This window comes from Nerophis ophidion, linkage group LG21 (genome assembly GCF_033978795.1).
Source record: "Nerophis ophidion isolate RoL-2023_Sa linkage group LG21, RoL_Noph_v1.0, whole genome shotgun sequence".
Classification (NCBI taxonomy): domain Eukaryota; kingdom Metazoa; phylum Chordata; class Actinopteri; order Syngnathiformes; family Syngnathidae; genus Nerophis; species Nerophis ophidion.
The window spans coordinates 31,861,242-31,876,794 of NC_084631.1; the positions used below are offsets into that span (position 1 = coordinate 31,861,242).

Sequence of the window (15,553 nt, forward strand, 5' to 3'; positions counted from 1 at the left end):
CAAATTTTGAGTCTGAGACTACAAAATTGACTAAAATATTTAGCATATTGATGTTTGTATGCTAGAATGCTAAAGGTTTGCATGTGTCAAGTACTGGGTTAAAAGACTCTAAGATCCTCGGCTGTAAAGTTGCCCACGACAGTTAGCATGTTTATACTAACGTTAACATGCTAACTCTAAAGATGTTTGGATTTACTGTTTGCTAAATTGGTTGGTAGGCTGGAATGCTAATTTTAGCATGGTAACAGTTTGCATGTGTCCTGTGACTCGAAAGCGGTTCGGCTGCAAAATTGTCCAAATAAGTTTGCAAAATTATATGACTCTGAGGTGTACGGCTGCGAAATTGGGTGAACCATTTAGCATACTAATATTAGTATGCTAAAATGCTAACAGTTAGCATATATTACTAGGTTAAATGACTGTAAAATGGTCTAAAAAGGTTAGTGTTACAATGTTAGTGTGAGCATGCTAACAGTTAATGAGTCAATTACCCATTCAAATGACTGAAGTGTTTAGTTGCAAAATTGGCTGAAAATGTTAGCATGTGTCTAGTACAAAGTTAAATGAGCTTTAGGCATTCAACTGCAAAATTGGCGAAAACAGTTAATGATAGCATACTAACAGTTCACATGTATTCAGAGGGGTAGAAAATGGATGGATGGAAGTACCAAGTCATGTGACTGGGGGTTCGGCTGCAAAATTGGCTGGAACATTTAGCATGCTAATGTTAGTATTGTAGGATGCTAACTTTTAGCATGTGTCAAGTACTGTGAAATTGGCTTAAACGTTTAGCGTGCTAATGTTAATATGCTATAACGGTAACGATAGCACGTGTCAAGTATCAAGTCATGTGACTATAATGGACATGGATGTACAGTTAACTTAAAAAAAAAGTTAGCATGTTAATTTTAGCATGTGTCAAGTACAAGGTTACATGACTCGGAGGTGTTCGGCTGCAAAAGTGACTAAAAACATTTAGCATGCTAATGTTAGTATGGTGGAATGCTAACGCTTAGCAGGTTAAATGACTATAAAATTGGCCAAAAAGGTTAACATGCTATAATTGTAGCGTGAGCATGCTAACAGTTAACATCTTTCAAGTACCAATTCATATGACTGAGGTGTTTGGCTGCAAAATTGGCTGAAAACATTTGGCATGCTGATGTAACTATCCGGGAATGCTAGCGGTTAGCAGGTTAAATGACTGTAAAATTGTCTAAAAAGGTTAATATGCTAAAATGTTCGCCTGAGCATGCTGACAGTTAACATCTTTCAAGTACCAATTCATATGACTGAGGTGTTTGGCTGCAAAATCGACTGAAAACATTTAGCATGCTGATGTAAGTATGCGGGAATGCTAGAGGTTAGCAGGTTAAATTACTGTAAAATTGTCTGAAAAGGTTAATATGCTAAAATGTTAGCGTGATAATGCTAACAGTTAGCATCTGTCAAGTATCATTTCATGTTTTTTTTGACAGATAGTTCTGAAGTTGACCTTAAAAATTTGTTGTTGAAAAAAACGAATTTATGACAACTTATTTTTAACATTTTTATATCTGAGAAGTTTAAATTTAAGTTTAAGTTAAAAAAAAAAAATGTTTATATTGTACTGGTTTTAAAAACAAAACATATCAAAATGGCCACCGCATACTTAAATCTTTCAGAGCTAATAATAATTTCCAGGGATGTTCCGATCAGCGATAAGGATCATCCATGGACGAGATCAGCCGATATATTGATCACATGTACAAACCCCGTTTCCATATGAGTTGGGAAATTATGTTAGATGTAAATATAAACGGAATACAATGATTTGCAAATCCTTTTCAACCCATATTCAGTTGAATATGCTACAAAGACAACATATTTGATGCCAGCAACACGTGGCAAATAAGTTGGGAAAGGTGCCAATAGATACTGATGAAGTTGAGAAATACTCATCAAACACCTATTAGGAACATCCCACAGGTGTGCAGGCTAATTGGGAACAGGTGGGTGCCAAGATTGGGTATAAAAGCAGCTTCCGTGAAATGCTAAGTAATTCACAAACAAGGATGGGGTGAGGGTTACCAATTTGTAAGCAAGTTGTCAAGGCAAGGAATTTAGGGATTTTACCATCTACGGTCCGTAAAATCATCAAAAGGTTCAGAGAATCCGGAGAAATCCCTGCATTTAAGCGATGATATTACGGACTTTTGATCCCTCAGGTGGTACTGCATCATAACCGACATCATTGTGTAAAGGATATCACCACATGGGCTCAGGAACACTTCTTAAAACCATTGTCAGTAACTACAGTTGGTCGATACATCTGTAAGTGCAAGTTAAATCTATGCTATGCAAAGCAAAAAGCATTTATCAAAAATACCAAGGAACGCCGCTGGCTTTGCTGGGCCCAAGATCATCTAAGATGGACTGATGCAAAGTGGAAAAGTTTCTCTTGGTCTGACGAGTCCACATTTCTAATTATATTTGGAAACAGAGGACGTGGTGTCCTCCAGAACAAAGAGGAAGATAACCATCCGGATTGTTATAGGCGCAAAGTTCCAAGGCCAGCATCTGTGATGGTATGGGGGTGTATTAGTGCCCAAGGCATGGGTAACTTACACATCTGTGAAGGCACCATTAATGCTGAATGGTTCATACAGGTTTTGGAGCAACATATGTTGTCATCCTAGCAACGTTATCATGGACGCCCCTGCTTATTTCAGCAAGACAATGCCCAGCAACGTGTTACAACAGCGTGGTTTCGTAGTAAAAGAGTGCGGGTATTTTCCTGGCCCGCCTGCAGTCCAGACCTGTCTCCCATGGAAAATGTGTGCCGCATTATGAAGCGTAAAATACAACAGCGGACTGTTGAACGACTGAAGCTCTACATAAAACAAGAATGAGAAAGAATTCCACTTTCAAAGCTTCAACAATTAGTTTCCTCAGTTCCCAAACGTTTATTGAGTGTTGTCAAAAGAAAAGGTGATGTAACACAGTGGTGAACATGCCCTTTCCCAACTACTTTGGCACATGTTGCAGCCATGAAATTCTAAGTTCATTATTATTTGCAAAAAAAAATAAAGTTTATGAGTTTGAACATCAAATACAGTATGTTGTCTTTGTAGTGCATTCAATTGAATATGGGTTGAAAAGGATTTGCAAATCATTGTATTCGGTTTATATTTACATCTAACACAATTTCCCAACTCGAATGGAAACTGGGTTTGTACTAACTGTAAATGTTTATCTACTATTGGGGGTAAAAATATCCGCTTAACATTTAAACTACATCTTTATATGCCTGTTTGAGCACTAATTAAACTAAAGCAACACACTACTATCCATCACTCATTTAAATCATGTGGTTAGTGCACTCAGAGTCCTGAATTTGCATTTTTTATTACAAAATACAAAAATATCGATCATTCGCTCATGTATTGACCACATTGATATCACTCTAGTGTCGACATCGCCAATTTATGTATCGATGCTCCCTTACGTGTGGTGCAAATCTGAAGGTGACAATGCTGACACATCTTCAGGTAGCAGCTGTTATTGTTGTCGTCTCTCTAAATATTATTAATCTACGTATTATATTCCTATTATTATTATTATTATATACTGATTATATTCACACTTCTTAAACTTTACTAAGAACTTATTTATTCTGTTGTTTGTAGCTAGCTTAGCCGCTAGCTAGCTCGGCTAGCATGCTAGTTAATACATGTTTAATGCCCTACCAATGCTTAAAAATTATGCTAAAAATGCATTTTATTCGCGTCAATGCGGGTGATTATTGTCAAGTGTCCTCACGTAACATGGAGATACGCAATTGGCAGCGAGGTAGTCAGGTGGGGGATTAAAAATGGACACATGTTGCCCATAGACATATTATAATTGTAGCAGCATTGGCTGCTGTGACGCGAGAAATTGGGCCGCCATCTTGAAGTGGTGATGAGGAGCCGGAGAGCAGCCTAAACTGACAGTTGACAGGTAGAAAAAAAACGATTTCTAATGAGCGGACTGTTGAGAATAGGAATCGGGGTATTGCTTTTCACAAGTAAGATTTAACATTAACGTACTATTGGTTGTATTTTGTGAAAAGAATATTACCACAGAGTTGAGATGGAGCAAAGGTCTTCAATAGTATTGACATCATAGCCGCTAGCAAACGAGATTATGATCATAATAAATTTGCTTGTCAATGAAATTAATGACATTTAAAAATGTCATACTTGAATAACAACGTTGAAACTAAGGCTTTCCGATAATGGCTTTTTTGCCGATAGCCGATATTCCGATATTGTCAAACTCTTAATTACCTATTCCGATACTGGTACTGATATATATAGTCGTGGAATTAACACATTATAATGCCTAATTGTGTTGTGATGCCCGCTGGATGCATTAAACAACGTAACAAGGTTTTCCAAAATAAATCAACTCAAGTTTTGGGAAAAAATACCAACATTGCACTGCCATGTTTATTATTGAAGTCACAAAGTGCATTACTTATTTTAACATGCCTCAAAACAGCTGCTGGGAATTTGGGATATGCTCTCCTGTAGAGAGCATGAGGAGGTTGAGGTGGGGGTTTGGGTTAGGGGGGTGTATATTGTAGCGTCCTAGGAGAGTTAGTGCTCCAAGGGGTTCTGGGTATTTGTTCTGTTGTGTTTATGTTGTGCTACAGTGCGGATGTTCTCCCGAAATGTGTTTATCATTCTTGTTTGGTGTGGGTTCACAGTGTGGCGCATATTTGTAACAGTGTTAAAGTTGTTTATACGGCCACCCTCAGTGTGACCAAGTATGCTTTGCATTCACTTTTGTGTGTGAAAAGCTGTATATATTATGTGACTGGGCCGGCACGTAAAGGTAGTGCCTTTAAGGTTTATTGGTGCTCTGTACTTCTCCCTACGTCCGTGTACTACTCCATACAGCAGCATTTTTAAAAGTCATACATTTTACTTTTTGAAACCGATCATTTGCGATATTACTTTTTAAAGCATTTATCGTACGATAATATCGCAAAATCCATAAATATGCCGCACCGTTTTATCAGCAAGAGCGTAGGGGGAAAAATACCGGCTTATCGTCTGGAATTTATGAGGGATTTGTCAAAAGTAGCTGTTGACCAAAAAAAAAATCGCTGAGAGGATTTGGAACGTCGCCGGATTTAGCGACAAAATCACAAAGTTGGCAACACTGGTGTCAGCCAGAGGGATCACCTTTTCACCATTCATCGGCAACAACGATCATACTTTTACATGAAAGTCAGCTGATATTGATTCTCTGGCTGATCCATCGGCACACCTCCAATAATTTCACTTTGGTTATCAAGAATTTCTTGCAAACACGCACACATAAACATTTACAGTTACAGTGTCAGCCAAAATATTACCAGTCAACAATGACACATTCACTCCGAATCACATTTTTGTCTTCTTACTTTTCACTCATAAAATTCCCATTACAAAAATCTAATCCAATTTCTATAAACAACACTGTTTTTTTATTTACTTTATGTCACATTTATCAACATTATTGTTATTTTAACATCTACATCCTGTCTATATTTTGGCTCTCTGCAGGATTTTCCACTTTGCATCAGTCCATCTTAGATGAGCTCGGGCCCAGCGAAGCCGGCGGCGTTCCTGGGTGTTGTTGATAAATGGCTTACGCTTTGCATAGTAGAGCTTTAACTTGCACTTACAGATGTAGCGACCAACTGTAGTTACTGACAGTGGTTTTATGAAGTGTTCTTGAGCCAATGTTTAAACACTGATGTCAGTTTTTGATGCAGTACCGCCTGAGGGATCAAAATTCCGTAATATCATTGCTTACGTGCAGTGATTTCTCCAGATTCTCTGAACCTTTTGATCATTTTACGGACCGTAGATGGTAAAATCCCTAAATTCCCTGCAATAGCTCGTTGAGAAATGTTGTTCTAAAACTGTTCGACAATTGGCTTACAAAGTGGTGACCCTCACCCCATCCTTGTTTGTGAATTACTTAGCATTTCATGGAAGCTGCTTTTATACCCAATCATGGCACCCACCTGTTCCCAATTAGCCTGCACACCTGTGGGATGTTCCAAATAAGTGTTGGATGAGCATTCCTCAACTTTTTCAGTATTTATTGCCACCTTTCCCAACTTCTTTGTCACATGTTTGCTGTCATCAAATTCTAAAGTTAATAGTTATTTGCACAAAAAAAAATGTTTATCAGTTTGAACATCAAATATGTTGTCTTTGTAGCATATTCAACTGAATATGGGTTAAAAATGATTTGCAAATTATTGTATTCCGTTTTTTTTTTTTTACATTTAACACAATTTCCCTACTCATATGGAAACGGGGTTTGTACATCCTGGCTATATTGTGGCTCTCTGCAGAATTTTATTTGCAACCCTATTATTTCACACTTGTTTTTAATGTGAAACAAGTGTTTTATTTTTTTAATCAAACTCCAACTTGATTTGATGCATTTTTTTGTATGAAAATAATAGGAAATACATTGGGTTTTTCATTGTTTTAGTGCAAAATAACAAACATAAATTTGCAAACCACGCTGACACGACTCCGACTGGCGACGGAACCCAGCAAGGTCATTTAGGGAATTTGATGTATTCTTATCGGTGACGAAGCAGGGAGTGGCTAATAATACATTTGCGTGACAACTTCACATAAAACGCCCTGTTATTTGTTTATTGACGTTTTACATGCGTTTCTTGGCGCCAAATGGGGCCCCACACATATCGCCTAATCTGCCTTCTACATGACAAAATAACTACAAGGTGCTTATCAATCCATCTAATTCTTCTCACACTTCTTGTCTCCCTCTGCTCCCTGCAGGTACATCCGCTCGGAGAGGTCCATCATTTTGGTGAATTTCTGCCTCTCCATCCTGGCCTCAAATTTACTGATTTTGGTGGGACAATCACAAACGCTCAGCAAGGTAAGACACTTTCAGAAAGGTACATTCTTGCATACATACATATATTCATGCATACATACATATATACATGCATATATACATATATACATGCATACATACATATATACATATATACATGCATACATACATGCATACATTAGGACAGTGTTGTTGGTATCTGGACAGGTACCAAAATGTATTTCAATATTTTTCAAAATAAAGGGGAACACACAAAAATGTCAATATTTTTTTTTTAACAGAAATAAAACATTTTTATTTTACTCAGAGAATAATTTCCGTCTTAAACAAAAAAGTAAAAATACGAGACAACTTGTCTTTTAATATTAAGCAAACAAGACTCCTAATTAGCTGCTGACATATGCAGTAACATATTGTGTCATTTGTCTACCTATTATTTTGTTAAAATCATGATGGAAGAATATATTTCTTTATTTACTGTTAATATCTGGGTATTTTTTGTTTTAACATGTTCTATCCACACTTTTGTTCAAATGTAATAATGTCTTATTATTTTGTTGTTTTATACTTAACATACATTTTGGCTGGTGCTACAAATGTTGATATCAATCCAATACCAAGTAGTTACAGCTTCATACATTGGTCATAATTAAAGTTCACCTGTGTCCAGGGATGTATCGCCTTACTTTACAAACCATAACACAAATGACAAAAGATCAAAGTAATTGTTGCATTGACTACGTTGGTCTAGTACTTGGTCGATGTTTACATGGATAAACCCATTTGTTTACATTCAGGAGCGCTAGCTTGTTGTCAGCGGTTAGCTATAGTCAGGGCTTGAATGTAACCACGGCAACGGCGGCAAAAGCCGTGACCGCCCTCCTCATTTGCCATAAGTTTTAAAAAATTGACCAACATCTGCGGCAAGAACATGCCATAACCGCCCTTGACTTTTTACTTGTTAATGGACGAGGGATTGAACAACAAACAGTTTAATGATAATTTGTAATAAAATTCCAGACGGTTTGTAATACTGTCTAGTTTTTTAATTACTGAAATATCCCTTATTAATGCATTTTAGGCAACGCAAAGTCAGGCGCATGCGCAATAGCATCGTTTGGCTTGATATTCATGGCGGACTAACAACACGGTCTTTGCTCCGAAGATTTCCCCTGAGACTAAACGGAGCCAACTGCTTGGTTTAACGTCTTTTTCCCTCGCTTCTCGCCGTGTGTTTAAGGGCGCATTGCTGTGTTTAAATGGAGACAGGTGTGGACAATATTGGATACATACAGTCGTGGAATTACACATTATTATGCCTAATTCTTTTGTGATGCCCCGCTGGATGCATTAAACAATGTAACAAGGTTTTCCAAAATAAATCAACTCAAGTGATGGAAAAAAATGCCAACATGGCACTGCCATATTTATTATTGAAGTCACACAGTGCTTTATTTTTTTAACATGCCTCAAAACAGCAGCTTGGAATTTGGGACATGCTCTCCCTGAGAGAGCATGAGGAGGTTGAGGTGAGCGGGGTTAGGGAGCAGCGGGTGGTGTTTATTGTAGCGTCCCGGAAGAGTTAGTGTTGCAAGGGAGTCTGGGTATTTATTCTGTTGTGTTTTTGTTGTGTTACGGTGCGGATGTTCTCCCGAAATGTGTTTGTCATTCTTGTTTTGTTTGGGTTCACTGAGTGGCGCATATTTGTAACACTGTTGGCGTTGTTTATACGGCCACCCTCAGTGTGACCTGTATGTAGGGGTGTAACGGTACGTGTATTTGTATTGAATCGTTTCGGTACAGGGGTTTCGGTTCGGCACGCGGGCGTACCGAACGAGTTTAGAAGCGGAAGTCTTCACAAGCTGCTCTGCTTTCTGCCTCTGTGGCTCTGTCTCAGCAGCAAGCATTGTCCCGCCCACACAACCATCTGATTGGTTACATATAAAGCCAATCAGCAGTGCGTATTCCGAGCGTTGTAACAGCCAATTAGCAGGGCGTATTCAGACTTCAGAACGATGTAGTCAATGCTTTAGCGTCGAGCAGAGATATTCGTTTAGCAGGGGAGCAGCGCACTCTACTCAAATTATACTAAACACTTCCCAGTCACAACTATTACTAACGTCACTATGAGCCCGTTGACCTTCTAGAAACTTAAACTGCAGCTCAGCTAGCTCACAGTATAGGCTTGAGGTGAGGGTTAATTAGCTTTTAGCGTAACGTTAGCTCAATTTGCTGTGTGTGTGTGTGAGTGTGTGTGTGGGTGCGTGCGTGTGCGTGTTTTAGGGGCAGCAAAGCCCTGTCTCTTGGTTATTTCATTGAACTCCATTGTGTTTAGGGATGAATAGTCTCTCCTATTGCAATTGTACTATTTTTTCAGTTACATTAATCATTAGTAACGTAGCAGCCTAGTTTTGAATAGCAGGGTCCCTGCTATCACATGTTGATAAAAATACAACATTTACATTATAAAAGTCAACTACAGGCTTCCCAAATGCTGTAAAAAATTAAGCATGATGAGTTGACACTAAACAGTTTCAATGGAAACTGTTTAATGTTGCACTTTGTATATGTAGAAGAAAGGTTTTGTAATTTCATTTAATCAAAGCAACAACTTGAGGCAGTTTAATGTGGATTAACGTGGGCAGAATTATTATAGTGTTCTCAATGTTAAAAGGATAAAGACATTGTTTACAAATTTGGTAAATAAATAACCCCAAAATTTATATTTTGTTGTTTTCTTACTGTACCGAAAATGAACCGAACCGTGACCTCTAAACCGAGGTACGTACCGAACCGAAATTTTTGTGTACCGTTACACCCTTACCTGTATGGCTGTTGACAAAGTATGCCTTGCATTCACTCGTGTGTGTGAAAAGCCGTAGATATTATGTGATTGGGCCGGCAAACAAAGACAGTACCATTAAGGTTAATTGGCGCACTGTACTTCTCCTTACGTCAGTGTACCAATTTGTACTGCAGCATTTTAAAAATACATACATTTTACTTTTTGAAACCGATTATTTACGATATTACATTCTAAAGCATTTACCGACCGATAATATCGGCAGTCCGATATAATCGGACATCTCTAATGAAAAGTACTGCTGTTTTTCAAAGGCAGTATATCTATCCATCCATCCATCCATCTTCTTCCCCTCATCTGAGGTCGGGTCGCGGGGGCAGCAGCCTAAGCAGCGAAGCCCAGACTTCCCTGTCCCCAGCCACTTCGTCCAGCTCCTCCTGGGGGATCCCGAGGCGTTCCCAGTCCAGCCGGGATACACAGTCTTCCCAACATGTCCCGGGTCTTCCCGGGACATGTTGGGAAGTGCCTAAACGCCTCCCTAGGGAGACGTTGGGGTGGCATCCTGACCAGATGCCGGAACCACCTCATCTGGCTCCTCTCCATGTGGAGGAGCAGTATAGTACATTTTGAAGTCATTAGTACATTATTACTACATACATATTGTACAACCCTGTATTTGTTTGTGGAAACTAACTCTTATACTCCTGAACCGCGTTACACATAAGTCGGATTGACTTGACATTTTTTCACACAGCATGTCTACAAAATCCCTTACTATAACTTTGGGGTGTTTAGCCGAACTTTTAGGGGAAATTAGAACCCTACATTGCCTTTTTGCAACGTTTTCATCAGTAATCGCAATATTTCAGAATTGTTGATGGCCATTTCATTTACGTTGACCAATGTTTCTCCCCTCAGGGCCTGTGTGCCGTGACTGCTGCCTTTCTCCATTTCTTCTTCCTGGCCTCCTTCTGCTGGGTGCTGACGGAGGCCTGGCAGTCCTACCTGGCGGTCATCGGCAAAGTGAGGTCACGACTCATTCGCAAGCGCTTTCTGTGCCTCGGCTGGGGTGAGCCAACACACAAACAAAACACACAAAAACACACTAATCACCAGAATGTTGAGACGTCTGTTTGCACCTGATCTGTAGTGTTTTGGTTTCAATTGATGAAATTAATGCAGTACAGTTGCTTTGCCTTAAGGATTACTGTAAATCCAACATAAGACACAATGTTAAGAATGGACAGTTTGCATTATTGCTTCTTATTATTAAATTGGGAGGAGACCTATACACTGTTGGGGCCTTTTATATGCTTATTAATAAAAACTTTATCATCCCAGCAAGTCAAAAATCATTGAAGGCATGCTGATGCAACATGGGTGCTGTAAAAAGTATGAATGGAAATATTACATCATGGAAAATTGATCCTGATATGCTCTAAATGTAGTGTACCCCAGTGTTAAAGACATTATAACCCAGGGTTGGGCTTGTACGGTATACCGATACTGTTATAGTATCGCTGTACTAATGAATCAAAAACGATACTATACTCTGTTTGAAAAGTGCCGGTTCCCGGGCATGGGACATTGCTGGTTTTACGAGCAGAGGAGCATGTTCGGCAGCGCACAATAACGGAGTACTTACAAGAAGACACAGTGTGTAGACAGAAAGGGGAGAATGGACGCATTTTGGCCTAAAAACTAAAGATAAAGGTGAAGTTATAACTAGGGCTGGGCAATATGGCCTTTTTTAATATCTCGATATTTTTAGACCATGTCACGATACACGATATATATCTCCATATTTTGCCTTAGCCTTGAATGAACACTTGATACATATTATCACAACAGTATGATTATTCTATGTGTCCACATTAAAACATTCTTGTTCATACTGCATTAATATATGCAAATTTTTTAACTTTATTGCAGAGAGGGAAATCCCAACTAAGTCAATTTACCAAAAGTGTATTTATAAAACAGTTATTAAGCAGTGGCACAAACATTCATGTCATTTCAAAACAGAAAGTGCAAGATTGTCAGAGACATTTAAAAACAAGCTGTTAATGCACTTTTGTGCATGATGTCACAATAATGACTTATCAAAACAACACAAAATTAAAGTGTACTATTTGTACAGAACGCCACTACAATAGTTTAAAACAAATAAAGTGCACTTTTGTGCATGATGTCACACAAGATATTTCAATAACTGTCAAATAAAAATGAGCTGCATAATAGGAAATCAAATAGTGTATGTCCTTCGCTATGTGGTAGGTTCCTGCGGACGTTATCTCCTTCTGTTGATGACAATTTTTTTCATACGGTGTTGATCTGGAAAAGGTTGCTTAGGAATTTTGTTGGTGTGGCACCGAACGGAGATGTTGACATGCGGTGTTTCAAGCACTCTTCATTTTCTATAGGGTGTCTTTTCAAATGATGCTATATTAGCAGTGGTGCTACTTTTTGTAGCAACGCTTTTGCCGCATAAATGTTGAACATAATCCCGCCTGAAGCCAAACCACCGCCAGACGATGAGCCCCGTGCTGTTTTTCTTGGGAATTAATTCTTCCTCCATTTGTTACCAGATTCGCACCTTCTCTCTCTTGTATTACCACTCGTACCACACCGTTAGCATCACAGCTAATGTTACCCATGTCACTGCATGTCCGTTGCGACAGTATGTGAGGTATGTAAGAAGGTGCGCTTGTTCTAAGTCTCTGTGAGAAGGAGGGACAAGAAAGAGTGAGAAACACCTGTAGTGTAATGCCTGCAGCTAAAAGCAACTGCGTGAGAACGTATACTCCAATATCACGATGTAGTCATTTTCTATATCGCACAGACACAAACCTGCGATATATCAAGTAAATCGATAAATCATCCAGCCCTTACTAGTATAGTATCGCCGTTCTAATGAATCAAAAAAGTACTGTACTCTGTTTGAAAAGTGCCGGTTCCCGGGCATGACGTCACGTCATGACATTGCTGGTTTTACGAGCAGTGGAGCATGTTCGGCAGCGCACAATCACGGAGTACTTACAAGCAGACACAGTGTGTCGACAGAAAATGGAGAATGGATGCATTTTGGCCTAAAAATAAAGATAAAGGTGAAGTTATAACGCTGAAACGCCCTCAGATAGAGGTGCTTTAAGACATGGCTAGCTTGCTAGTGGCGAACGCCCATCCGGAGTTTGGAGTGTTTTAGTATTTCTAAATCTCTAATCCTCGCCTCCATGCAAGTCAGTTTCTTACAAGTAGCACTATCACTGCAGGACGAGGAATCGCTAAACATGCTTCACTACACACCGTAGCTCACTGGCGTCACTATGTAAACAAATGCCACGTGTGGATTTACATCTGACATCCACTGTAATGATACCAAGTACAACAGCGTGTCTAGTCCATACTACTATAAGTTACGTCAATATTTTTTATTGTGACAAAAAAATGTTTTCCTTCATTGAAATTCATATTGTGTTTATAAACTCAGAAAATACGTCTCTGGACACATGAGGACTAACGTATGATCCTGTAACTACTTGATATTGGATCAATACCTACATTAGTGGTATCACCCAAAACTAATGTAAAGTATCCAAACAAGAGAAGAATAAGTGATTACATTTTAACAGAAGTGAAGATAGAACATGTTGAAATGGAAAATAAGCAGATGTTAACAGTAAATGAACAAGGTCATTAATAATCAATTTTTACAGCTTGTCCTTTATAATTTTGACAAATGGAATGACAAATGACACAACATGTTACTGCATATGTCAGCAGACTTATCAGGAGCCTTTGTTTGCTTACTTACTACTAAAAGACCAGTTGTCTACTATGTTAACTATTTTAAAATTGTTCTTCGATTGCAATAATAAAAATATGTTTAATGTACCCTAAGATTTTTTGTTAAATATATCCAATAATGCCGTTTTTTGGCACCGGTACTAAAATATTGGTATTTGTGCAAAGATGTAGCCTGTAGATATTTTTTTGACTGCTCGCGTCACAATTGTTAGCATTAAAACTAGATTTTGACTCCTGGGGTGGAGATCCAATTCAGAATCGATTCTCTATTCGAACCGGTTCTCGTAATTTTATTATTTGGCATGATATTTTGTAATGAAACTTTTTCAAAACAAGTTATTGGTTTGAAAAGGTAATCTTGAAAACAACCTAGGTCTAAAAAAAAAAATGTCATGAATCGATTTTAATTCCGGGTGTATATGAATGTTTCGGATGTGAATTGACATTTTTTGCACCCCTAATTCTGGTATTAGCATGATTGCTTTTTTTGTGCAAATTTTGCAGGTATACACCTCAGCATCAAATATTTTGTTACTTGACGAATGGCTTGTATTTTTAACCAATTGTAGAGTCATACAAAAGATATTTCTACTTGACTTATGCTGTTACCATGCTAGCATTTTCTTTTACACATCGCTGAGTGATATATTTTGGTGCTAAACTCATGCTACAGTTAATATTTTATTATACTTAACATTAGCTTTTTAAGGTAATTTCAGTGTCATATATTTTGGTATTTCACTATCGCTAACTGCAAGCATGCTATTGTTAGGAATATAGCAGACTACTTTGCTCATCATGCTCATTTTTTTTGTTACTTGACCTAGGGCTGGGCGATATGACCTTTTTTTAATATCTCAATATTTTTAGGCCATGTCATGATACACAATATATATCTCGATATGTTGCCTTAGCCTTGAATGAATACTTGATGCATATAATCACAGCAGTTTGATGATTCTATGTGCTTACATGAAAACATTATTCTTCATACTGCATTAATATATGCTCATTTTAAACTTTTATGCAGACAGAGAAATCACAACTAAGTCAATTTGTTAAACAGTTATTAAGCAGTGGGACAAACATTCATGTCATTTCAAAACAGAAAGTGCAAGATTGTCAAAGACATTTTAAAACAAGCTATTAGTGCACTTTTGTGCATGATGTCACTAATATGACATATCAAAACAACACTAAATTAAAGTGTGCTTTTTGTACAGAACGCCACTACAATAGTTTAAAACAAATAAAGTGCACTTTTGTGCATGATGTCCCACAAGATATTTCAATAACTGTCAAATAAAAATGAGCTGCATAATAGGAAAATCAAATCGCAAAGTGGTTGGTTGGTTGGTTATTGCGGACGTTATCTCCTTATGTTGTTCACAATTTTTTTTTCATACGGTATTGATGTGGAAATGGTTGCCTCGGCATTTTGTTGGTGTGGCACCGAATGCAGATGTTGAAATGCGGAGTAAGCACTCTTCATTCTCTCGCATGTGACTTTTCAAATGAGGCTACATATTAGCAGTAATGCTACTTTTTGTAGCAACGCTTTTGCCCCACACTTGACAAATTACGGTTGTCTGTTCGACATATTCCCAGTTGAAGCCAAACCACCAAATGGTGGACCCCCTGCTGTTTTTCTTGGGAATTAATTCTTCCTTCATGTGTTACAAGATTCGCACATTATATATAGTATATAGTATATCGATATATCACACGAAATATCTACAAAAGTTGCATTTTGTAGGTTTTTTAATACGTAAAAATATATACGTATTCCACTGGTTTTGAAGGTGAAAACTACCAAAATTGTTCTCGGATTATTGGACTTGCCAGTGGAACAAGTTTGGGCACCCCTGCTGGACCCCATTAGTTATGAAGTTGTTTTTCAATTAGAACAGAGGATCTATAAATCCATATACCTTTTTGCCCAGAAGCTCAAAGCGCTCATTACTGGCAACTCAAAGCAGAGACTCTTTCCATCAGCGGCACAGTTCAAGCAGACGTAACAGTTTTGCAAAAAGGAGCCGGCGT

General features: G+C 38.2%; 1 protein-coding gene across 18 annotated transcripts in view; it reads left to right on the forward strand.

Annotated features, from left to right (window-relative positions):
- adgrb2 (adhesion G protein-coupled receptor B2) overlaps positions 1 to 15,553 on the forward strand; it is a 1,085,043-nt gene that overhangs the window by 897,138 nt on the left and 172,352 nt on the right. For all 18 annotated transcript variants that reach the window (XM_061882474.1, XM_061882487.1, XM_061882489.1 and 15 more), the window contains 2 exons: positions 6,840 to 6,942; positions 10,622 to 10,772. In XM_061882474.1, coding sequence (XP_061738458.1) covers positions 6,840 to 6,942; positions 10,622 to 10,772 — 254 coding nt within the window. The remainder of the gene's footprint in view (positions 1 to 6,839; positions 6,943 to 10,621; positions 10,773 to 15,553) is intronic.